Genomic DNA, 24,011 nt, shown 5'->3' with positions numbered 1-24,011 from the left:
CCCCCCAAAAAAAATAAAAAAAAATGAAAATAAAAAAAAATAAAAAAATTCGACCATTTGGTTTTTGACCAAATGGTTTCGACCAAATGTCCTGTCAACGAAATGTCTGGCAACCCTGAGCATTCCATCGATTAGTCACAGTAGGATTCCTGATTGTCATCAGCGATTTCTGTCAGTTTTCTCTAACCCCAAATTTCCTACTCTTCCACCTCATCGCAGAGATGATTGTCATATTGACCTATTGCCTGATGAGCCTATTCCTTTCGGCCGCATGTATGTACTATCCCAGAAAGAAAAGGCTGCTCTAAAAGAATGTCTTCACCAAAACCTACAAAATGGGTTGATCTCAGAATCCACTTCCCCTGCGGGTGCATCACTATTTTTTATTCCAAAAAAGGACTCAGAAGAATTACGACCGTGTATTGATTTCCGCGGTCTAAACCGGATCACAATCCCAGACAAGTACCCCATGCCACTTATTACTGACATCTTGGAGGCCGTTCAAGGGGCCTCGGTTTACACCAAACTTGATCTCAGGGGAGCTTATCATCTCATCAGGAGAACACCGGGAGATGAATGGAAAACAGCATTCCGCACTCCCTTTGGCCAGTGCCTTAAGTGGCACTACAAATCGAGCCGGGGCTCATCGAGGGGGCGTGGCCTAACAACGGGGGTCTTGATGGCCCGTTAGGCCGCGCCCCCTTGACGGCCCCGGCTCAATGGGCTACTGGCAACCCTGCCAGGCAGCCTTTTGTAGAGATTAGCACCCTCTCCCCTATAGGGGAGAGGGTGCTGATCTCAGCATTTATTTTGTATAGGCTTGCCTGGCAGGGGACAGCGCCTCCCTATTCAGCCTTAATGGTGGTGCTGTCCCATGCCAACTGGGCAGGGGCAGCGTCACCATTAAGGCTAAAAGGATGAGGCCACTGGAAGCAGAGGCCTTTTGCCTAAAGACTGAAACTCCCGCAAATCCGTGGGAGCTTCATTATTTAGAAAGCAAGGCCTCTGCTTCCAGCGGCCTCACGTTTTCTCCATAATGGTGGCGCCGGCCCACGGGCATCACTTGATTAAAGGGATGCCTCGCAGGTGCGGCGCCACCATTATGGCTCAAAGGCATTTTTTTCTGAAGCCTGAAGCTCTCGCACACGAGTGAGAGCTTCAGGCTGTAGAAAAAATGCCTTTTCGTGTAGTGGCTGGGTCTGCCAGGGGAGATTAGTGGGCCCCGGCAGGACCCCGCCTCAAAACAAAATTTTGGAGCCTGCCGGGGCCCAGCCCCGACAGGCCCCGCCCCACTTAAAGCCCTGCCTTTGGCCATTACCAATATCACGTCATGCCCTTCGGGCTAGTTAACGCACCGGCGATCTTTCAAAGATTTATGGCCACCTATTTTCTGATGTCCTCCTTCACTTTGTCATAATTTATCTCAATGACATCTTGATTTTCTCTAAAAACAAGGAAGAACACATCAGTCATGTAAGCCTCGTATTATCTCGTCTGGAAGAAAATCAATTATATTGTAAAGCAGAAATGTGCGAATTTCACCAGAGCCAAGTTACATTTCTAGGATTTGTGCTGTCCCCTCAAGGGATTTCTATGGACCCCAGAAAGGTTTCCTCGGTATTGGATTGGCCTCCTCCATCGTCAATAAAAGAAATCCAGAGGTTTCTAGGATTCACTCATTTCTACCATAAATTTATCCCAAGCTTTTCAGAAACCGTTCAACCCATAACCAGACTGCTTAAGAAGGGGGTTTCCTTCGAATGGAATACTGAGGTGCAGACAGCCTTTCAAAAACTTAAAACGTCTTTTTACTTCTGCTGAGATATTGGTTACCCCAGATCAAAATCAACCATTCGTGGTAGAGTCGGATGCCTCTCACCATGCTCTGGGGACCGTGTTACTCCAGAAGAACGAACAAGGAGACGAGAAACCAGTAGCTTATCTATCCAAGACTTTCAATCGTTCGGAAGAAAACTATTCCGTTCTAGAAAAAGAGTTATTGGCCATTAAAAGCACCTTTGAAGAGTGGAGACATTTGCTCTTGGGAACGAAGTATCCAGTGGAAGTGGGCACGGATCACCAGAACCTTAAGGTGCTGCAGCAAGCATATACCACGAATAGCAGGCAAGCAAGACGGGCACATTTTCTTTTTGCCTTTTAGGATCGAGTTCACCTACCTCCCTGGTAATCGTAATCTTCGGGCAGACGCTGTTTCACGAAAAGATTACTCCTTCTATAAATTCTCTCCAGAACCATTATTTGCCAAAGCTAAATTTATCGCAATGACGGGTGACTTTCTTCAAGAACTAAGACTGGTCACGTGCCAGAACAGACAAAGATGCGAAGAGTTAGCTGATCTTCACTCGTTCAATTTGACCCACGGTTGCTACTTTCACAAGGATCAAGTTCTCGTACCTTCTGCATCCTTACAAAAACAGGTGCTCCACATGTGCCATGATTCCAAGGCTGCAGGACACAGAGGAGTTCGAAACACTCTAGAACTTATATCTCAACATTTCTGGTGGCCCGCGACAAGGAGTGATGTAAGGAACAAGTTACTTACCTGTAACTGTTGTTCTCCAGCATGGGTCTGGCATGGATTCACATGCTCATGAATATTCCCCGTCAGGCTGGGAATCCTCGGTAAAGGAAAAATCAGTATCAGTTTCGTTTCTGATCGGTCTTTCGTAGTAGTAACCAATCACTGATCTCTGCGTCATACTGACCACAGCCAATGACTGCCCTCTACCTAAGCCCCGCATCTGGCAGCCATCTTCAGATTTGGTAGCACGTGAAGTGGGAGTATGACCAAGTGAAGAGCCGCAGAGGGGTAGGCGGGAGGGTTCGCATGTGAATCCATGCCAGACCCATGCTGGAGAACAACAGTTACAGGTAAGTAACTTGTTCCATCTCCAGCATGGGGTCTGGCATGGATTCACATGCTCATGAATAAAGAATAAAGTACACGCATGCACAACCACGGGAGGTGGCAAAGGCTCAACATTAAGCATTACATCAAACTCAACATTAAGCAATTCTTACCTCCTCACCAGGCTCACCTTAGGCAAACAGATTGCGCAGCACTGCTTGGCCGACCCTGGACTCCTCCCTGGAATCCCGATCGACGCAGTAGAATTTCGTGAAGGTGTGCGTCGACCTCCACGTAGCAGCCCTGCAGATGTCCAGCAAGGGCACACCAGATAGGAACGCCGTGGTAGCTGCGATCGCTCCGATGGAATGGGCTCTCGGACGGCCAGGCAGCGGTCGGTTTGCCAACCGATGGCAGTACATGATACAGCCGGAGAGCCATCTGGAAATGGAGGCCTTTGAGAGAGCCTTCCCCTGATTGACAGGTCCAAAGTTCACAAAAAGTTGTGACGTCTTCCGAAAACACTTTGTGCGGTCCACGTAAAACTTCAGCGCTCTAGCCACATCCAGCGAGTGCAAAGTCCTTTCGGCCGGCGACGAAGGCGACAGGAAGAAAACAGGCAACACCAAGGGTTTGTTGAGGTGGAAGTCCGACGGCACCTTGGGCATGAAGGAGGGGTGCGTCCAGAGCACTACCCTCGTGTCGTGAAAAGTCAAGTACGGAGGCTTGCAGGAAAGGGCCTGGATCTCACCCACTCTTCGTGCGGAGGTGATGGCCACAAGAAACGCTGTTTTCCACGACAAGAACTTCAACGGAGCCGAGTGCAGAGGCTCGAACGGAGGTCCCATGAGCTTGGTCAGCACCACGTTGAGCTCCCACGCCGGGGCCGGAGCCTTCACCGGCGGGAATGATCTGAACAGTCCCTTCATGAATTCTTTCACCAGACGATGAGACCACAAAGACGTCCGCCCCGTGGTTCTGGTGTATCGGGAGATCGCAGCAAGATGAATCTTGATGGACGCGTGCGCCAGTCCAGCCTTGGCCAGCGTCAGAAGGTACGGCAGTACCTGGGGAGCTGTAATCCATAGAGGGTTCATCTTCTGTACGTGGCACCAGACAGAGAACCTCTTCCATTTGTGTCCATAGCATTTAAGAGTGAAGGACGCCCTGGCCTTTGCAAGAACCTCTCTGCAGTCGGCCGGTATGTCATATCCTGCAAACTCTAACGCTGCAGGAGCCAGGCCTGCAAGTTCAGCGACTTCGGGTCGTGATGGAGGATGGCGCCTCCTTCCCTGGAGAGAAGATCCGCGTCCACTGGCAGCTTGATTGACGGGGACGCTGACAAGTCCAGAAGGTCCGGGAACCATATCTGCCTCGGCCACGCAGGTGCGACGAGGATCATCCTGCACCGTGACCTCTTGAGCTGGTTGATGAGCCGGATCAGCAATGGCAATGGAGGGAACGCGTATAGAAACAGGCCCTCCCAGGGGAACGAGAAAGCATCGCCCATGCTCCTCGGCTGGGGAAACCTGCAGGCGAACCTCCGGCACTTGGAGTTCGTCGCCGTCACGAACAGATCGATCTGGGGTGTGCCCCACCGTCGGAAGAGGCCGTCCACTAGATCCTGTCGTAGTTCCCACTCGTGGCACGAGCGCAGTTCTCTGCTGAGTGAGTCGGTGATGGTGTTTTTATCCCCTGCCAGATGAAACGGCACCAGAAACATCCCTTGGGCGACGGCCCAAGGCCACAGATCCTGCGCCTCCTTGGTCAGGGCTGGGGATCTGGTACTGCCCTGCTTCCTGATGTAGAACATGGTGGTGGTGTTGTCGGTGAAGATCCTCACCACCTTGCCCTTGAGGGACGGAAGAAAGGACCTGAGGGCCCAAAACACTGCACGGAGCTCCAGGACGTTGATATGGAGGGACTTCTCCGTCGGAAGCCAAAGGTCTCTCGCGTGCAGATTTTTGGTGTGCGCTCCAGGGAGGCATCCGTGGTCACTGTCTCCTGGTGGCTGGGGGTCTGGAAGTCCATGCCCGCCGTCAGATGCGCGCGGGTGCCTCACCACCGGATCGCTCGTCGGAAACTCTCATCGAATGTGATCCTCTCCTCGAAGCTGCCCGTAGTCTCGATCCAGCGCGCGTCCAGGAACTCCTGCAACGGGCGCATCCGGAGCCTGCACAGGAAGATGAGATAAATGCAAGCAGACATCATTCCAAGGAGGATCTTTATGGACCTCACCCTGGCCACGTCCGCAACCAGCATCCGCTGCACCTTGCCCAAGATGGCCCTCGTCCTTTCCTCCGACGGAGAGGCCAGAAGCGACACTGTGTCGAGCTTCGCTCCCAGAAACAGTGCGTCTTGAGACGGGCACCAGGTGGGACTTGGCGTAGTTTATGGAGAATCCCAGGTCCATGAACAGTTGGACGATCCTTGCCGTGTGTTCCAAGGCAAGCTCCTTCGTCTTTGCTCGGATGAGCCAGTCGTCCAGGTAGGGGTAGACGTGGATCCGCTCTCGGCGCAGCTGCGCTGCCACCGGTGCGAGGCACTTGGTGAACACCCTGGGTGCCAACCTCAATCCGAAGGGAAGGGCTCTGAACTGGTAGTGACGCCCTTGGACCACGACCTGAGAAACTTTCGGTGTCCCTTTAGGATGGGAATATGGAAGTAGGCATCCTCCAAATCCAACGACGACAGGAAATCGCCCTCCTCCAGTTGACCCAGGACGTGTTGGAGGGTGACCATCCGGAACTTCTGTGCCTTGATGAATTTGTTAAGTCGTCGTAGGTCCAGGATGAGACGCCATCTTCCCGTCTTCTTCACGAGGAAGTATCTTGAGTAAACTCCGGAGCCCTGAAGCCTCTTTGGGACGAGCTCGATGGCGCCCTTCTTGAGTATCGCCTTTACCTCCAAGAGAAGTTGAGGGACGTGATGTTCTTTCCTGGCCACAGGGGGGACGCGCGGGCGCCTCTTTAGAAACTCGAGCGCGTGACCCTGGGCTAGGGCGTCCAGCACCCAATGGTCGGTGGAGATGGACTCCCACACGCTGGCGAAGCTCGCCAGCCGGCCTCCCACCGGGGTGCTTCGGTGGGGGCCTGACCCCACGGCCGGTTCAGTCCTGCTTCGATGAGGCTTTGCCGCCTTGCCCTCCTTGGCGATGACAGCGGGGTCCGCCTGACTTGCCTCGTCCCCTGTAAGCTTCCTGTGACGACGAACGGGCCGCTTGACGGTAGGTGGAAAATCCGCCGCTGGAACCTTTGGAGGCACCCTGTTTGCCTCCACTGCTCTGAAAGGGCGGCCGCCGTTGCTGGAGAACCCCAAGAGCCCGGGCCGTCTCCGTGTCCGCCTTGATGGCTTGAAGGGAATCGTCCACTGTTTTCCCAAACAGGTTGTTTCCGTCGAACGGCATGTCCAAGACTCTGGTCTGCACGTCCTGACGGAAGTCAGTAGCCTTGAGCCATCCACGCCGCCTAAGGCACACGCCGTTGCCCAACTGGCGAAATCCAGTTTCAGCGATGTCCGTCGCAATCGTAATGGCGTGGTCCGACGCTACCTTTCCTTCCTGCAAGATCTCTAGGGCTTCCGCCCTCTTGTCGTCTGGTAGGAAGTCCAGCAGGGGGGCCAGTTTGTACCACAACTCCCTGTCGTAGCGGGCTACGATAGCCAAGGCATTGGCCGCCTTAATCGTGGTCGCTGCCAACGATATGACTCTGCGTCCCATCGTGTCTAATTTCTTTCCCTCGCCATCCGGCGGGGAGGTTGACGTAGAGGCCGCACCCCCCCGCTTTCTTCCTGGCCGCCGCGGAGACGACCGAGTCCGGGGTCGGCTGTGCCCGAAGGCAGAAGGGGGCCGCGTCCGGAACCCGGTACTTCTTCTCGTACCGATCCCTTCTAGCCGGCGTCGTGGATGGGTTCTTGAGGAGGCCCTCATCCCAAATATCGTCTAGTAGAGGTACAGCGAGGACCGTCTTCCTCTTGGTCTCGCACCGTTGATAAAGGAAACCTTCCTTCTTCTCTTCCGGGCAGAGCTGGAAAAGCTCAGATGCCCTGGCGATCATGGAGTGAAACTATCCAATCTCGTCGGGCGGGGAAGCCCGGGTGGGAGGTGACGACGGGAGATCCTCGTCGTAAACCTCATCGTCTGTACCCGTCGCAACCGTGTCAGTCCCCGTATCATCCCCACGTGTCGTGGACGGGGAGGAGGGCTGAGCAGGGCGCGATGGCTGAAAGGAGGTGGAGGATGAATCCTTCTCTTAGGGGGAGGGCTCCAGAAGGGCCTGGCTCCGGGTGCCCCGTCGGGAGCGGTTCCTCCGTTGGTGGTAACGGCAGTCTCGTCCTCATCTCCGAGCATAAGGACTGTATGGCCAACAAAATGGCCGCCGAGTTGTCTGGCGGCACTGGTTGAGGGAGATCCGACGGGCGATCAGGTGCCCCGTCGGCATCCTCGGCGCCCTCGTCGTCTTCCACGTCGGGGTCCCCCCCGACAGGATGGCCTTCTTCCACGCCAGAGCCGTGGCGTAGGACTTCGATCAGCTCCTCCTCAGAGGTTGAGGCCGAGTCCACGACGACCTCCTGCCCCCCCTTTTTCTTCTCCGTCGGAGGCTTCACGGGGGTCCTGTCGATGGGCATGAAAGAGGACTCTCTCCGCGGTGGCAGGGAGATTCTGGGCCCCGGGGTCGCCACCACTGGTGTAGCCTCCACAGGCTGAGCCAGGGCCGCCGCGACCGTCTCGATAGAGGCCTTGGCCGGATGGATCAAGGCCTTCACCACCTTAGGTGCGCTCACCGCCTTCTCCTTGGGGGGAGGGTCACCACCTCGCTCCCCCTACGATGGGGCTTTAGGGCACGACCGGGGTCTCTCCAGGAGTTTCGCCGGGTGCTCGGCCTTCCTCTTACCCAAGCCAGAGCGTTGGCTCGCGGTTGACGGAGGATGCGCCCTGCCTGGCGCCCGTAGAGCCCGACCGTTCGGCGCTCCCGGTGCCAGCGGACTCGCGGTGCTTGGCCTTTTGAGGGCGCCCCGGTGATGGGGCGCCCTGAAAGGTCTTAGAAGACCGCTCAGATGACTTCTTCTTCTCACCTGACGGGCTCTTTCCTTCCAGCCAGTTGGCGAGACATTGATGGCGGTCCTTCATGGTCCGCTCCGACATATTGCCACAAAACGCACAGTCCTTCTCCATGTGCGTCTTGTCCTCATGTAGGCAGTAAAGGCAAAGGGAGTGTTCGTCCTCCTTGAAGACATTCTGAAGCTGGCATCCACGGCAGACCCTGAACAGCTTTCCGGGCGTCGAGCTTCCCTTCTCCTGGGCCATGTCCGAGATGGGCCTGAGAAACTTCTGGAGTCCTCCAAAAGCGTGGCTCGACGAAATCTTCACCCTTGAGGGGCATAGACGAATCCGACACGGGTCCCCGTTGATCGGATGAAGAAACGGTGGAGCTTGAGGCTCTTTTGACCGAAAAAGAGAAAAAAACGTAAAAAATAGCACTAACGCTCGAGAGCAATAGCACGAGGATCCCAACACTTCAACGTGCGGTAAAAATCTGAAGATGGCTGCCAGAGGCGGGGCTTAGGTAGAGGGCAGTCATTGGCTGTGGTCAGTATGACGCAGAGATCAGTGATTGGTTACTACTATGAAAGACAGATCAGAAACGAAACTGATACTGATTTTTTCTTTACCGAGGATTCCCAGCCTGACGACGGGGAATATTCATGAGCATGTGAATCCATGCCAGACCCAATGCTGGAGAAATGATTATGTCTCCGCCTGCATCGTGTGTCAACAGTCTAAAACTCCTTGTGTGTCTCCATACGGTCTGTTAAACCGTATGCCTATCCCAGATCGACCCTGGATGTACATTTCTACGGATTTATTGTTGATCTTCCCGTTTCATCTCAACACGCGACCATTATGGTAACTATTTATTACCTCACTAAAGTGGCTCACTTTTCTCCTCTTCACAAGCTTCCTTGGGCAGAACAGAGGGCAAAGATATTTTTAGCAGAAATATTCTCCCGACCTGGCCTTCCAGACAGCATTGTTTCCGATAGGGGTTCTCAATACACCTCTAAATTCTGGAGAATTTTATGTCGGAAATTGGGCATCAAGAGATCCCTTAGTTCCGGATACCACCCGCAGACCAACGGTCAGACGGAACGCTTGAACCAGACATTGGAAGGGTATCCACGATGCTTTGTCTCTGCAGCTCAAGACGACTGGCTGGAGTTGCTTCCACTAGCAGAATTTGCATACAATAATGCGTATCATTCTGCATTGAAGATTACTCCTTTCCATTGCTCTTATGGTTATCACCCTTCCTTTCTCCCTACCGTCTCTCCTTCTTTGTCACAATGCCCAGGGGTCAACCACATTATGAGCAACATTCAGGAAGGTCATCGCTTGGCCCGCAGGTCTTTGAAGGAGGCTCAGGACCGAGCCAAATGATATGCAGATCGTCATCGCAGACTGATACCTACCCTTCAGGAGGGCGACCTGGTTTGGCTTGCTTCCCGTTTTCTCCCCAAACATTTAGTTCCTTCTAAATTGTCTCCTCGATTTTTTGGTCCCTTTAAGATCCTCTCCTTGGTAGAATCTTCGGCGGTACATTTAGAGCTGCCTCATTCTTGGTCTCGAATGCACCCGGTCTTCCACATCTCCCAGATTAAACTATCCATACCAGACCGTTTTGCGCGAAGACCTGATTCTGACCCTCCTCCAGTGGACACAGACACAGGTCCGGAATACGAAGTGGCCAATATCTGTGACTCAAGATTCAATCGAGGTCGACTTCAGTTCCTTATTGACTGGAAAGGGTACTCACCTTCAGAAAGGACGTGGGAAAACGCTTTGGGGGTTCATGCCCCCAAATTGGTGAAAAGGTTCTACCATTTCCACCCCGGAAAACCAGGAGCACCTCCCCTGAGGAGGGGTCATACTGTTACACATTATCAACGTTGGTCATGGTGGCAAAGCCGTAGAATAGGGAGAACGGCGCATAACAGGGTCACGTGACTCCTGATAAGGAAGGAAGGGCTGTCTGTATACGTGTCGCTACTGCCTTTGTGGACGCTCCGTAAGTTCGCTTCTAGGACTCAAACTCCTTTCGTCTACTGACTCAGAGTTTCTCCTTATTCCTTACCTCTGTTCTGATTTCCAATCCCTTGCTTACACTCAGCTGCTGGCCGTATTTGGTGGGATTCGTGGGTTTTCTGGCGGGTTGGCCGCCCGTGTTAGTGAGTACAATCAGACTCATCTCACTTCAGTAGATTTCTCTCCGCGGCATTCTAAAGCTTACTTTCTATTCTCAGTTTGATAGCGCCACCACATCCCCGGCACGGGACCGGCTTCTCAAGCCCTCGGACACTTCCGAGAGCAGTCTCTTTCCTTAGAGGACACCCTCCTTAATCCCTTGTACGTGGTTTCACACTTCCCACTCTCACTTATTTCTCGCTACCAGTCTTCCTGGAACTTACCTGTTCTATCTTGTTTCCTTGGAAAGATCTCCGACCCTCTTCGTTGTCCAGCGCGCATAGAGGATCCGTCCAGACTTCCACCTCCCGTTCCGAAGAGTTGCAGCGGCTCAGGGTTTTTTCCCCAGGAGGGTTTCCCTGGGGATCCTGCTCTCCGCCCAACTGGTTTATCATTCAGGGAGCTGGGAAGCACGACTCCCACGGGGGATTCATCCATTTCCATGACATCCGCCAGTTGTCTCCATTCCGGGTCGCAGTCTGCCCAGGTTAGTGCAATTTGTTACCGATTTGACACCGACGGGCTAAAGCATCCTAACATGTCAGTGGCTGGAAAATCACTATCCACCTAAAAAACACACACACAAAAGATGCCAGTTGCTCTGCGTTCTACACATTTGTATTATTATTACTATAAATAAAGCAGAGGAAGCGGGTAGGAGCAAGAGAGGGGGAGACACAAACATGCTGGGGGAACAAGGAAAAGCCCGAAAATGTTGTTTACCACTCATCACTATGGAAAAAGACGACACTAATTCGGGAGGGGGAGGTGGCAAAGGGGAAGAACAGGGATGGAGCCATGTCAATCAAGTGATGGACTTTTAAAACATGTACAAAACAGTTAAAATAACTCACTGTTTTGTAGGCATCATTTGAAACAAAAAATGAAAGTATAACTGTAGCTTTATTTTTCCCATTCTAGATAGAAGCCAGAAACGGCTAGCATGCAAAGTAATGGGAGCCTGAAACAGACTGATAGGGGTTTTAAACTTTATATCAAGTGTGAAAGACACAGTGAAAGAAAATGCACCTTACCCTCACCTGCTGCTGTTATTATTTCACATTGTGTGCATCTTTGTGCACCCTTCACAATTCCCCCCCCAATGTGCTCCCCTTAAGAGACAATAGCGGTCCTAATCACACACTAGATGATATGTCCGCAGCCATCTCACATTACTTGTTCCTTAACAACTACAAAAGAAAAGAAAAGACCACAAAGCTCTTCCAATGTCGGAACCACTTCTTCAAGGCTGAGGCCCGCTGATCATGGAGGGGCAGCCTAGGCTTTTCTTTTCCCTGGATTCAGAATGTAGGAAGGCAATTTGTCCCGTTTCTGAATCCAGGGAAAACTGGCTTAATTCCAACCTTGGTTGCTCCTGAAACAAACCACTCCAACCAAAAATAAACTGAAGCAGATCTGACTGTTGCATGCCTCATGCCTCCATAAACGTGTATTTTGTTAGGTTTATTTAAACTAATATGTATATGCTAGTTTTGTAAACACAGTTACACTCAAACTAAGTGGCATATTATTCACCATTTTCCTCGAATCAATGATTGACTTAAGTATCTGTGCATTGCATTTCCCTTCGGCCACTCAACTCTAGGTCTCTACCACAGGGGCGGAGCCAGTGTGGGGGTGGGGGGGGAGAAGAGGTCCAGGGTCCATTTCCCCTCCTGGTTCCTCTCTGGTGCCCGGAGATTCCCCCCCCCCACACCTCCCAATGCCACCTCACGCTGAATAAGCGCTAGGCCTGATAATAAAACAAATAAAACTCAGGTGACGCATAGACATGTAATGCACAGCACGCCGCTCACAGGGTAGCCAGGGCAACCACGTTGGCATTGCTGCATGCACAGCACCGGCATATTTATAGTGTGTTGCCTAGCCATGCACGGTGCCCCTGACCCCCTGAAGAAATGCTTTAAGTGTTGTGTGCATGCATGTATTGATGTATATATGTATATGTTTGAATATAATGCATTGTATGCGTGCATCTATGTGGATGTGTGTGAGTGTGAGTGTGAGTGTGAGTGTGAGTGTGAGTGTGAGTGTGTGTGTGTGTGTGTGTGTGTGTGTGTCAGGATGGTTGAAGGCAGGTCCAACTTAAGTCTTGTGTCCAAAACATGTCCTTGCCCTCACAACTAAAGCTAAACAATGTGTAGGAATGTCAATAATAAAGCAAATGGTGATCAACACAAAGTTCAGAGCTACTTCCAGCTCCCAGCTTCCTAGGTTCAAGAAAGTTCCACAAAAGTCTTGAGATTACCTTTCCCATGTTCAAACAGTTCCACAAATCCTTGGGGTTCCCTTTCCCAAGTTCAAGGCAATATAGTTCCAAAGAAAAGGGTCTTGAGGGCTCAGTCATCAAGACAGCATCAAAATTCATCAAGCCTCAAAACTCCCTTCAACTTCTCAAATTGGTTTCAAACTTTCAATGTTGAACACAAATCTAGATCAACGTGACACTTCTGGATTGAACCAACAGTTCTACTTTGGCTTTCACAATTGAGGGTTCCCTGGTCTAGCCACAGTTGTCAGACCGCACGGTCCACCCACTACAGATCGTGCAACCAGGAGCCCTATGCTCTTCAGCCCACACAAGTTCTTCTGTATTTGCCCCGGTGTACAGATTGACACTCACTTAGCTTCTCCTTGTCGGCCTCTTGGCTTTATATGAAAGTTCACACTATTTTGGCTTCTCCTGGTTAGCCTTGTGGCTTTGCCACAATGTGTCAATGTGCCACCCCCCCACCCCAAACTATCAATTATTTAGCACTCCCTTGAGCTAATTTAGGGGGAAATGTAGCACCCCTCAGTGAAAACATTCACCCCACCAACATGAGGGATCACCCATGAATCGTTTTGAATCTTGGTGCCTGTTCAGGAGCTATACCCCCCCAACCCTGGCACCAAAAGATGCCCCTGCCACTGTTCTGCCAGATTCAGAATATCAACTGCTGCACATGTTCTGCTGTGGGCAGTTTATATTTTTTCAATAACGCTCTAGGAGAGACGCCCACCTTGGCAAAACAAACAAAGCAATTTAAATGGTGGGGAGCCTGGACTACAAACTTTATATCACTGGGAAGATGCTCCCTTCGGGCACTTTACATAAGGGGAGGCTACATTCCAGGACAGACTTTAAAACAAAGTTAGAGTGAACGCATTTTTAAAATAAAGGTCAGGTCAGAGAACCCAATTCTGGGACAGTCCCAGAAAAACCAAGATGCAGGTTGTCTGGTCACCCTAAAGAGTGCGGATGAGTCCATAACAATGTTGACTGCGTAGCCATGGCTCTGGCTCAGTACTGCACTTGGAAAAGAAAAACCTCATGGATTGGCTATGCAGTTTAATCTCCTGCATCATTCCTACCCAAAAAAGGGTTGGAGGCAAGTCATATTGCACCCCCATTAACTAAGGGGTCTAGGGGCATAAACCCCACGCATCCCCCAGATTCATATGCTCCTATTTGAGGGGCAGGGGAGTGCATTCTTGTTCTCAGTGACCAAAGACTTTAAAAGAGAGGACTTAATGTTGTTTCCATCCCCGACTCCGCCTCCCAACGCCCTCAACGCTGGCTCCTGTGGCGATTCCCCCACCCCCAGAAGCCTGATCAGAAAATGAAGGGTGGAATGGAGAAAGAGCCTTCTTTTCCTGAACTTTAAGTGGGCCAGGGCAGAGCCCTTTTCAGTCTTCAAAGCTGTGGTGTTGTGTGGCACATTCTGTCCCCCAATAAGCACCATCAAGCGTCTAAATGGCAACTTCAGGAGGATTGTGTTGGAGAGCTGCAGTGTCTAGCGTTCGGCAATCCATTTACAAGTTATTAAATGAAGCACTTTGGGTAATAAAACCTCATGTTCCAATCAAGCAGAGCAGCCAAAGCATTGCAACCGAATATGAACCTGTGCGAAGCTTGCAGCCATTTTACTGTTAAGGTGAAGTTTGTGACAAATGAGCACCAAGCCCAGCGAGCATCACATATGTTGCAGGATATCCTGCTTAGATCATTGCCACATATACATTTGTCAAATACAGAAATTTGTGGTCATTCCTTCATTCTCAAAATGCTCTTTGATTTTATGGAAAGCAGCCAGGAACCCATATTGGTGCTGTTTGTCTCTCCCCCTTTGTGGCAGCCAGAATAAGAAAACAGACAAGAAGCCATGATTAACATCACTTTTATTCTCTCTTCAAAGTATAAAAAAGACCAAGTCTTTCCCTTAACCTGAGATACCAAGCCACACTTTATACAAAGGAAAGTCTAAAGGGGGGGTTTGTCATGGTGTTGAGATGGCTAAACGTCCAGAAGCCTATTCTAAGCCTAGTTTCACTCTCCATTACTCAAACCAAAAACCTAAAATCATCAAGACATACTTTTGGGCATTGCTCAACGAAAGGGGAAGCTGCTGGCTTCCGGCCGCCACCCTTGTATCTCTCTACCATATGCTCTTGCCCATCTTCACAGTACCCAGCTTACAGTTTGGGTACTGTTGGAGAGCTGTCTGGGCCTCAGTCAGCTCTCTCTGGGGTTCCGTTGCCAAAATTCAGTTTCTCTGTCTTTTCTCCCTTCGGGGAGATGTTCTTCTGGTTGCATCCCCTCCCTCTCGGGGTCTTTTCAGTCACTTCTTGGTTCCTTCTACGCTTTGTGGCTTATTTCTGCCCATCTTTCTACCCACCCCGAGGTTGCTCAGACCATGACCCTCTCTGGGGCCTGTCTCTTTCCTTCTCCCCACTCCGGGGGTTCTTACTTCTTTCCCCACTCCTGGTCCTGTCTTGCCGTGCTGCCCACCTCCCGAACCGCTGCAGCCACCGCCTATCTGCTTGTAATGGGCTGTGCTCCTCGTAAGGGCTATGCAGTATGTCTGGGGTTCCTCTCTCTGTGGAGCTACTTATGAGACTCATCAAATAGGCACTGTGCCGGGTCAGCGGGGTCTCTGCTTTCACAGTCTCTCCGTGCCTGGAGTAGTGGGCGGTTTCTTCTCGGGCCTGTCCTCGGCCCTCTGAGGTGCTCCGCTGTTGCCCGTGTTGCTGTACAAGCCGTTACCAGTCTGTGCGGCCTTGCTGCACCCGCCAAGATCACACTGCCGCATGGGATGCTTTATCTGGTGTCTTCTCCCTCACTTGCTGGCTACACCTCTTGTATGCTCCACCACGTCTTTGAACTCTGTGGGCTGTGCGGATACCTTCACCGGATTAGCTCTTCACACATCGTGCCTCCAAGAGGCTGTTCTTTCGCCCCTCTGCTGTTCCCCATAAAGACCAAGTAAAGTTTGAGTCAGAAGCTCAGCCAGCCATAACGTTATTATACACCTTAGCTCCTACACAACCCATAAAGTGGTTAGTGTCAGGGGTAAAGGGGGCGATAGGACTTATCCCCTCACTAGGGGTTTCCAGTCTCCCTAAGGGGAATCCTATCCAGAGGAATCCTGCTTGCCCTGTCCCCTAGGTGGTGTTAAGCATAGAGGGCTCACCGCCTAGTCCTAAAGGGGTGGCTCCCCCTTGGGGAGAGGTGATGAATGCCCCAGATTCATCATACCTTTCTGAATGGTGGTTGCTTTATAGAATGAGGGCAATTTACACACAGATTAAATTGTTTATATACTTAATGAGGGCACTATATTTACAAACCAAACCAGAGAGGTGTATTTACAAAATTTAGACTGATTGCAAACAAGACCACCCAAGACTATGCAGAGTGACCATGTGGAAAGCTTCTCATTATGAATTGTTTAAAGGCCTTAAGGTCTCAGCCAACAATTAGGCCATACATTGAATCCCCCTCCCCGAATTTCACATTCAACTTAAAGCAGTGCCCCGCTGCTTTCCAGCTAGGGATGTTATATATAAAACCCAAAATGCACACACATTCAAAAGTCATAAAATAAAAACTGAATACCATCAACGTGTCCGTAAATCCAAAATCAAGCAAAGATATTCAGGAAATTCACCTAGAGTACTTTTTTTTAATTTGCTTACTTTGATTTCAATTTTTTGACTTTTCATTTAAATCAATTAAATGCTGCCAGCCCCTATCCCCTATTCTCACTTGTGCATGCTCCACACGCCCCCAGTACTCTCCCAGCCTACAACCTCATGATCCAGCTCTGGACTTGGGGCAGATCTCTGTGGAGTCATGTGGCCCTCAGACTTTATTGCATGGTGAGGGATGGTGCCATCCAAAGAAACGCATATGGGCTCAATCCATGAAAGGTCTGATACATATGTATGCACGCTCACAATACAATGAACTGTTTAGATGCAAGGTCCAGAACTGTAAGCAGTTGTTGTGAGGTAGCTAAAGGCAATATCAAGTGAATTAGCCGGCCCACACGCCTTAGCGCACGTGCCATATAAACACAGACCATCTTAAGTTCATTGCAAGACCACAAAGCAACCAATTCACTATTAACTGACCCATTGTAGCCAAACATAAAGAATATACCAACTCCACACAAACAGTGTAAGGGACTGGACCCGATCAAGAGGTGATGGACACCCACTCAACCTGGCGGCCTGCAGACCTACCAGGTTGCTTGCCCGAGCCAGTCCTGCCCCAGAGACAGGTGAAGGAGTTTGGAGGGCACCAGTCTCTGTCCCTTCTACCTATGCCTTACTGCAACTGTCAAGGTACTGCTTGTTATCACTCCACACCTGCCGTGCCCGGTTCTATCCAGTATTCTTTTTCCTCTCTTCCAGGACTGCAGAGGCCAGAGGTCTTTGCAGCAGAGGAGGAACCATGCAAACCAACAGTCAGGGCATTGCCCGTGTACTGCCGGGCCAGAGAGCAGTACGTGCAGCAGACCTGCAACCCAAGAGCACCAAACCACATGGCTAAAAACCTAAAGATTGACCGGGTTTGTCAGAGTCCACCATTGCAGAATTCTGGGGGACTCGTGTTTGAAGGCAGGACACATAAGAACTTCGAGAGAGCCTCTTCCTGTCTTGGGTCTCCATTGCCAAACACTGGTGGACGTGTGTTTGAGAAGGGGTGGGGCTTGAAAGCCTAACACCTGTATGACGTGAAAGAACATAATAGCCATTGGGGCCGAGGAAACAGATGGCGCCATTGCCAATAGGATAGGGGGGAGCATAAAGGCAGGGAGCCAGAAACCCAGCAGTGTGGGCTGTTCAAGTGAGGTCAAGCTAGGGAGAGGAAGAACAAGAGGACGAAAAATAATGTAGCGGAGAATGGAGGAGGAGTATTGAAAGCATGTGCGAGGTGAGATTATTAGATGGTGAGAAAAAAAATGATACTTGGGTGCGAGTGCATGTACTGAGAAGGAAAGTGAGAATAGGTGGGAGTGTAGGGGAGTAAGAGGTGAGGGAAGAAGGTGACAAAGAGGGAAATAAGGGCGTCTATCGAAGAAGCTTGGGTGGAGTGGAGTGTGGAGTGTAGAAGGAGCGGAGAGTGTAGTAGAGTGGTGAGGTTGAATAGCAGAGTGGCGAGCGGAGAGTAGCAGCAGATGAAAGAATCTCTGAGGGAGGGAAAGAGGAGAGCGGGAGGAAGAGAAGATAGTAGAAGGAAGGGAAAGGAAGGAGAGAACAGAAGGGCCAGGAGTAAAAGGGCACGAGAAGAAAAGAGACCTGGTGATTGAAAGGCTCCACTTCTTGAGATCTTAACTTTTTTTTTTGTGGGACCAGAGGTTAGGATCCACTTAGAAATTCCCAGAGGGAGCCAGACATAAGGCTATTGCCCTCAGGCGGCCTTCTGCAATAGAGAGCCAGATCATAGATGGCAGGCTTTAGTAATCTCTAATGAACACAGTGGGGTTTAGGGGTGCATGACTAATGAGGTGAAAAGTCCATGCGAGACAAGAGAGGGAGGGGCAGCTCTTAGCGAGAACTTATTTACACATTTTAATAAAAATCCTTGTTGTGTTCTTGACGCCATCTCTAAGAGCTGCCAGGTGCACTTCAAAATCAAAACTGTTTGTTTTCAAAGAAGTTCAGTTTCTTCATAAAGGAGCATTAGACATTAATAATTAAGATTAAATGACATCACTATCAATGGCGAATTCCACAATGCAATCAAACATAATTTTATTTAATTGTTATGAATTTTGATTGTCTCATTACAAACTATTTAACTAAACCATTTACGAGCATCTGACAGGTTGGTAGCTTAGGGGAGGAATAGAAAAATGCTTAAACAACCCCAAACAAAAACATAAAACCAAATAAATAACCATATTTACATTATTTTCAATCCCTACCCAGAGTTATGCAATCTTACTTTGATAAGTAATTTCTAAAGTGCTCAGATTATTCTATGCCTTTGAATGAACAGGGTGGCATAGTACAATATATCATACGATAATTGTTTTGCAAAGCACATTTGGTTTACTTTAAACAATGTGTCCTTACCAACAATGACCCTTCAATGAAATGGAAGGCTGCCAGCTAGAATAAGGTCACAATGGCCCAGCCTGATTCATGTGTTTCTAAAGTCAGGTGGGCAATACTTATACCTTACGATGTGCATTAGATTTTTCAGAAAACAAAATCAGCATTAAAACATTCTCTTATTTGCTAACCACACATGTCAAGTACGTCAGATGTGCTTCAGAGGAATGGCTCGTTTTAAACTTACAAGTGACATTGGGGGCAAAAAATAAAAGTCTCAAAATGTTGGAAAACCACTCCTTGCATTTGTCCCCTTTTTGGGTGGGGCTGGTTTAGGATTCTTCAAAGTTCTAACACCCAGCTGCTGCAGTGCGCGACAGCAGCTGCTGTGAAACGAACCAGCGCATGGCCAACAACAAGGCCAACCTAGGGGAAAAAGCAGTCAATCCCGGGTGCTGAGCCAAAGATCCCAATGGGATCCCAGAAACTGGTTGGACCACCACAAAAAATAACCAAAGTCCAGGTCAGCTAGTGGGCCCATTTTGAAAAAGGATTATTTTCATTAGTTGTTAATCTATGGCAAATCATGGACATGAGGTATCTTCATTTGTTTTTCTGCAATACCTTCACACAAGTGACAAATGCAACCGACTGTTACTGCAGTACATGTTAGAATGGAAGAATAATTTACTGAAACAATTACCACACTTAATCAAAAGTAGGCACACGCAATATTCCAGGCTGAATCCAACGGCTTAATGTAGATTAGCTTTGACAAAAGACCTATAGCCAAGAGAGAACAAGAGGCATTTCGGCAACAACCCAAGTAGGTATATTTGATCCAACCTAGTGCTACAGAGTCCTGCTGGTAGCAGGGGGAACTGCTGAGAGGAAAGGAACAAGACCACAGGCAGTCTAAATCAAACAGGCACCGGTGAAGGAAAACAGGTGCAGGAACTGTGGATGTCATGGCACAAACAGAAAGCAGTGCCATTAAAGTGTTGCAAATTCACATTCATAGGCAGACTGCGTTCGTCCCAAATCGATTAAGCCCTAAGCCCGTCATCATTTCTGGAATAGAATCTGCGAGTATCCCAAAAGAGACATATCCCCCGATTTGGAAGAAATGCTCACGAATTTCCAAGGTTTGGCCTCATGCTAGGTTAGTCAACAGCAATGGCACTCTGTAGACCTATCAGGATATCAAGCAGTGGTCAGATACTGATCAAGCCAGAACACTTAGCACATTGTTCCACCTGCAGGATATGCAGCATCTGGACACTTCGGTCACTGGGCTGTCTGCAGGAAGGTGAACTTCGAGGCACTTCTCTCAATGGTCAAGCTCCCGAACGTCAAACAGCCTAGACACTCCTTTCATTGATCTACGTGGAAGGGCTGTACACATCTCATCGGGCTATCACAGCAAGAAGGCCAGGTAGAAAGGTATGTCTTTATGATGCATAGCAGGACTCATTGCCATGAAACCGCCTCAACCACTTATGGACACTCATTACATCTCATCAAATCAATGCCAGCGACCAAGCTTAGACCACTCATCTACTGATCACACCACACAGATACGCACTGACGCAGAGGAAACAATCACTAAGCATGAACACATCCCACCTCAATTAAGAGATCTTGTGAAAGAGCACGAGTACCTGTCCACTCCAGGTCCTCCAAGTGAGGCACTCCGACTACCCATGATCTCAACATGCTAAGTTCTGGGCTAAGCGAGCACGCACCTGTTCAGCCAGGAGAAGAGGCTTCTTGCAGCAGAGACCAGCTGGATCACACAGGTGAGGAGGTCAGCTGGGGGCCGTTGGATGGCCGTACCATCGTAGGACGAGACTTTCCTGTGACTCAGGATGAAGGCCCTCAGCGTCAGGCACACATTCTTCAGCTTCTCTGTCAGAGAGCGCAGGCTGTCCGTCTTCAGCTCGTAGTTCTGAGAAGAAAAGGCCACAAAAGGTAGGACAGTCATAAAGAGCTCAATCCAGCAGCCCTTTTAAAGAAGCAAAAGTATTATTCCTTCCAGCTCAGAAAAAGCATGCCTAAATGATCCTTCATCCTGTTACAAAGTTAAATCACCAATACCCTATTACGGTTATAATATGCTGGATATTTTTGTGCAATAATCTGTGACAGCTGTTGCACAACATTCATTCATTAATGGAGCAAAGTGACTTGAAATCCTGATCGTAGGATAGGACTGTAAAGTCTGCACCGGGGAATAAGGAAGGTTGTCACAAACCGAGTGGGGAGGAAGGTAGGTGGGAGTGCAAGTCTACGATTTCACTGTGTAGGAGCGCCCGTAGCAGAATAGGATGTTGGGGTAAGTTGTATGTATTGGATGTTACGTCATCTCTGGGTGTGGATATATACCCGGGCTGAGAGATCATTGGTAGGGGTGTTTCTCCTATGTTGTGACATCACTCTACAGGAACCGGTTTCTATGGCTCCAAGGTCACTCTGCAGGGGCATGTTTTCCAGACTGTGATGTTGGCGTGCTGGGGCATGTCTCCTAGCCTATCAAGTCAGAGGGTTGGCGACAGTTTCACAGGTGGTGATGTAGTTTGCATGAGCAGCTCTCCCAAACTGATGTCAGCTGTAGGTTTTGTATGCTTTGAATCAGTCTAAGCTGTGTTGTCCATTAGCATAGAAGAGCATCTAAGCTGTGATGTCACTTGGCAGGGACATGTCTCCCATGCTCTAAAAGAAATGGGAAAAGGCAGGTCTCACAGGCTGGTAGATGTATGATAAATAAGTTACAAGTTTGGGATGCCTCCCCTGACTGTGCGGTCAACAGTCTGGATCATGCCTCTATTCTCCAGGTTCTTGGTAGCATCATTTTTGTCTAAATAACTCACCAAAGCACAGAGCTGCTCCACAGCTTCCAGAATTAGCTCCTGGTGCCCAATGCTCTTCACCCCAACAATCTCCAGGTCCTGGGAGGACAGCCGCAGAACGTCTTCACCTGTGAGGTTCCAGTCCTCAAAGCAATACTGCTGAACTGCTGAAGGAAGACCTGAAAGAGGGTAGAATAAGCTTTACCAAACTACATCTAGAGCCCTCTTACCAACAAGAGCTGCATATCATCCCCTCACACAGCACTTGCTCCAGAGGAGAAAAGCCAGTAAAGCAGTAGCTACAACAAAGCAGCGATTGAGCCCTGGAGTAGCGGATTCAGCAGACGACGTGCCACTGAAGCCGCTCTTGTAGAGTGCCTAAGGTGCCCCATGTCAGGGCATGAGGTCAAGTAGTCCGGTCTCTTTCCTTTTGAGTTCTGGAGTTTGTTTTCCCGAATTTATACAAGAAAAACGGAATGGTCGTCTTATGGATTGTGTGTGACAACTTGAGAGCTCTACTCTTAGACAGCAGAAAATTTGCCAAAGTCCAGCACTTACCCAGTAGCTAATGGGTACATTAAACAGCTCTTATACAACAGGAAGAGAGTCATGAAGGCAGCCAAATACAGGCCCTGAAGCAGCTTGTTCACAGCTATACATGAAAGTCTGCACTTTCTCCGTGGGAGTTGCTTTGAACAACTTCTGGCCTAACTCGAGATGGGTCCCTGAAGCAGGTTGAAAGCAGATGTGCCCCTGTAGAAGCTGCTCCACAGGAGGATAAAGACTCCTGAAGCAGCTCTTACGCAGCCGACTTGGGTTTATGATACATCTCTCCACAACATAGGACTTGGGCCCTTGAACTCCTCTTACTCAGCAGAAGATAGGCTTCTGAAGCAACACTTACACAATCAAGATAGACACCTAAATCTGCTCTTAAAGGAGTGCTATTCCCCTGAAGCAGCTCTTCTATAGACATAGCTGTGTCCTACAGAATGTGTTGCGCAGCAGGAATTTCATTGAATGCAGAAAAGCAACTTCCCTCTCAAGTGTTTCCCCAAATACAAGGATTGTGATGGACCGGTAATTACCTGCATCTAGTTGAGGGTTGTTCAATTTTTGAGATTCATGAGATCCATTTTATGGGTCCCTTAAAGTTTTGGATTTCTCTTTGATGACATCCTTAGTTATTTATTTACGTGGCAAGAGACACTACTACTGGGCAGGTCCAGCTGTCAACACACTCCTCAGCCTCCATTAATGCCTCCCTCCCTGAAGGGTCTTTCCCAGACACCCTCAAGACTAGTCTCATATGGACTTATTATGGTCTTCCGCTAGTTGGGAGAAGTCACCTGGTTTAGGATATTATCCTAAACCAGGTGACTTCTCCCAACTAGCGGCTGTTACGAACTTCTCGTTTATCAGCAAAATCTTAGGAAAAGTAGTTTCTGTACGACTACTCACCAGGATCGAACAGCTACACCTACTAAACGACCATCAGTCAGGGTTCCGCTCCATGTGTAGCATCGGGACAGCCACTATCCAGGTCGTGGACAATGGCTTCCAAATCAGGGATAAGTGTGTCTAGTGCCTACTCATTCTCCTTGACCTCTCAGCTGCATTCAACAGCATTGATCACTGCATCCTCCTCTCACTCCTTGCTGACAGGATGAGATTCATTGATACTGTACTGAATTGGTTTAACTCCTACCCCTCGGGCAGACACCAGGCCGTACAGCTGAACACATTGCATTCTAACTCACCAACAGTCTCATGCAGAGTCCACCAAGGCTCCATCCTCTCACTGCTACTCTTTAATCTTTACATGGAGCCACTGGGCACCCTCCTCAAAGATCCTGCCGAAGCCATCCACCAAAATGCGTACGATACTCAGTTATACATGAGAGTAAGCAGCCCACAGGACATAAGTCGTCTCTACGATTACCTAGCCATCATCCAGTCCTGGAGGTCGACTGCCTACTTCAAACTTAACTCGCCCTAGCCGGTTTTCCCGCTAAACAACAACTCTCCAAACAATGGCTAAATCTTCACCTAAAATGATTTGATCCACAACTTTCGGATTCAGTAGAATCCTTAGACTTCCCCCATCAACAGTAGCCTTTCCTTCTAGAAACGCAAAGCCAAGATCTCCACCCTTCACAAAATCAAACCCTTGATCCTGCCGCAGGACTTCAGGATAATAGTGCAGGCCCTTGTGGTCTTGCACATGAATGTGGGATTAACGCCCTACTGATGGCGCTCCCAGTAACTCACTTGGCCCCTCTAAAAGCAGTTCAGCATGTCTTATTACGGATGCGCATAAATTTGACCAAATGATCCCTGTCCTACACAAACTACATTGGCTTCCTGTTGCGCTCCCCTGGTATCCACAGGGACGCCACCCAGCCGGGATACTCGCTGGTATACTTCTCAGTGGTGCCCAGGTGTGATCTGCGGGGAAGGTTCTGCCTGAAAATACAGGAGGACTGTGTTCAAGACTGGCGATCGGGGTAAGTATCCTCCCTCCACGCCGTCTGATTTCAGCCCCTCTGGGGCCCTCTCCTCACCTTGTGGTAGAGTTAGGTGTGCTCTCCGTCCTGCCTTCTTGGCAGGGGCGCGTTGTCTTTCATGGGCCCATGCGGTCAAGGTACTTCACTGACGCCGGCCCGTTTGATATCGTTCAGGTGGGTCTTATTGCTGTTCTTTCGTA

General features: G+C 49.6%; 1 protein-coding gene across 2 annotated transcripts in view; it reads right to left on the bottom strand.

Annotated features, from left to right (window-relative positions):
- The window catches only part of CNKSR1 (connector enhancer of kinase suppressor of Ras 1), a 415,561-nt gene that overhangs the window by 334,678 nt on the left and 56,872 nt on the right, over nt 1–24,011 (bottom strand). For both annotated transcript variants that reach the window (XM_069622809.1, XM_069622810.1), the window contains exons 2-3: nt 21,326–21,483; nt 20,201–20,403 (exon numbers count right to left, since the gene is read on the bottom strand). In XM_069622809.1, coding sequence (XP_069478910.1) covers nt 20,201–20,403; nt 21,326–21,483 — 361 coding nt within the window. The remainder of the gene's footprint in view (nt 1–20,200; nt 20,404–21,325; nt 21,484–24,011) is intronic.

Source organism: Ambystoma mexicanum, chromosome 11 (assembly GCF_040938575.1).
Source record: "Ambystoma mexicanum isolate Mex_15411 chromosome 11, UKY_AmexF1_1, whole genome shotgun sequence".
Classification (NCBI taxonomy): Eukaryota; Metazoa; Chordata; class Amphibia; order Caudata; family Ambystomatidae; genus Ambystoma; species Ambystoma mexicanum.
Note: the sequence above shows the minus strand (reverse complement) of the source record. Positions and strands in the feature narration are given on the sequence as shown.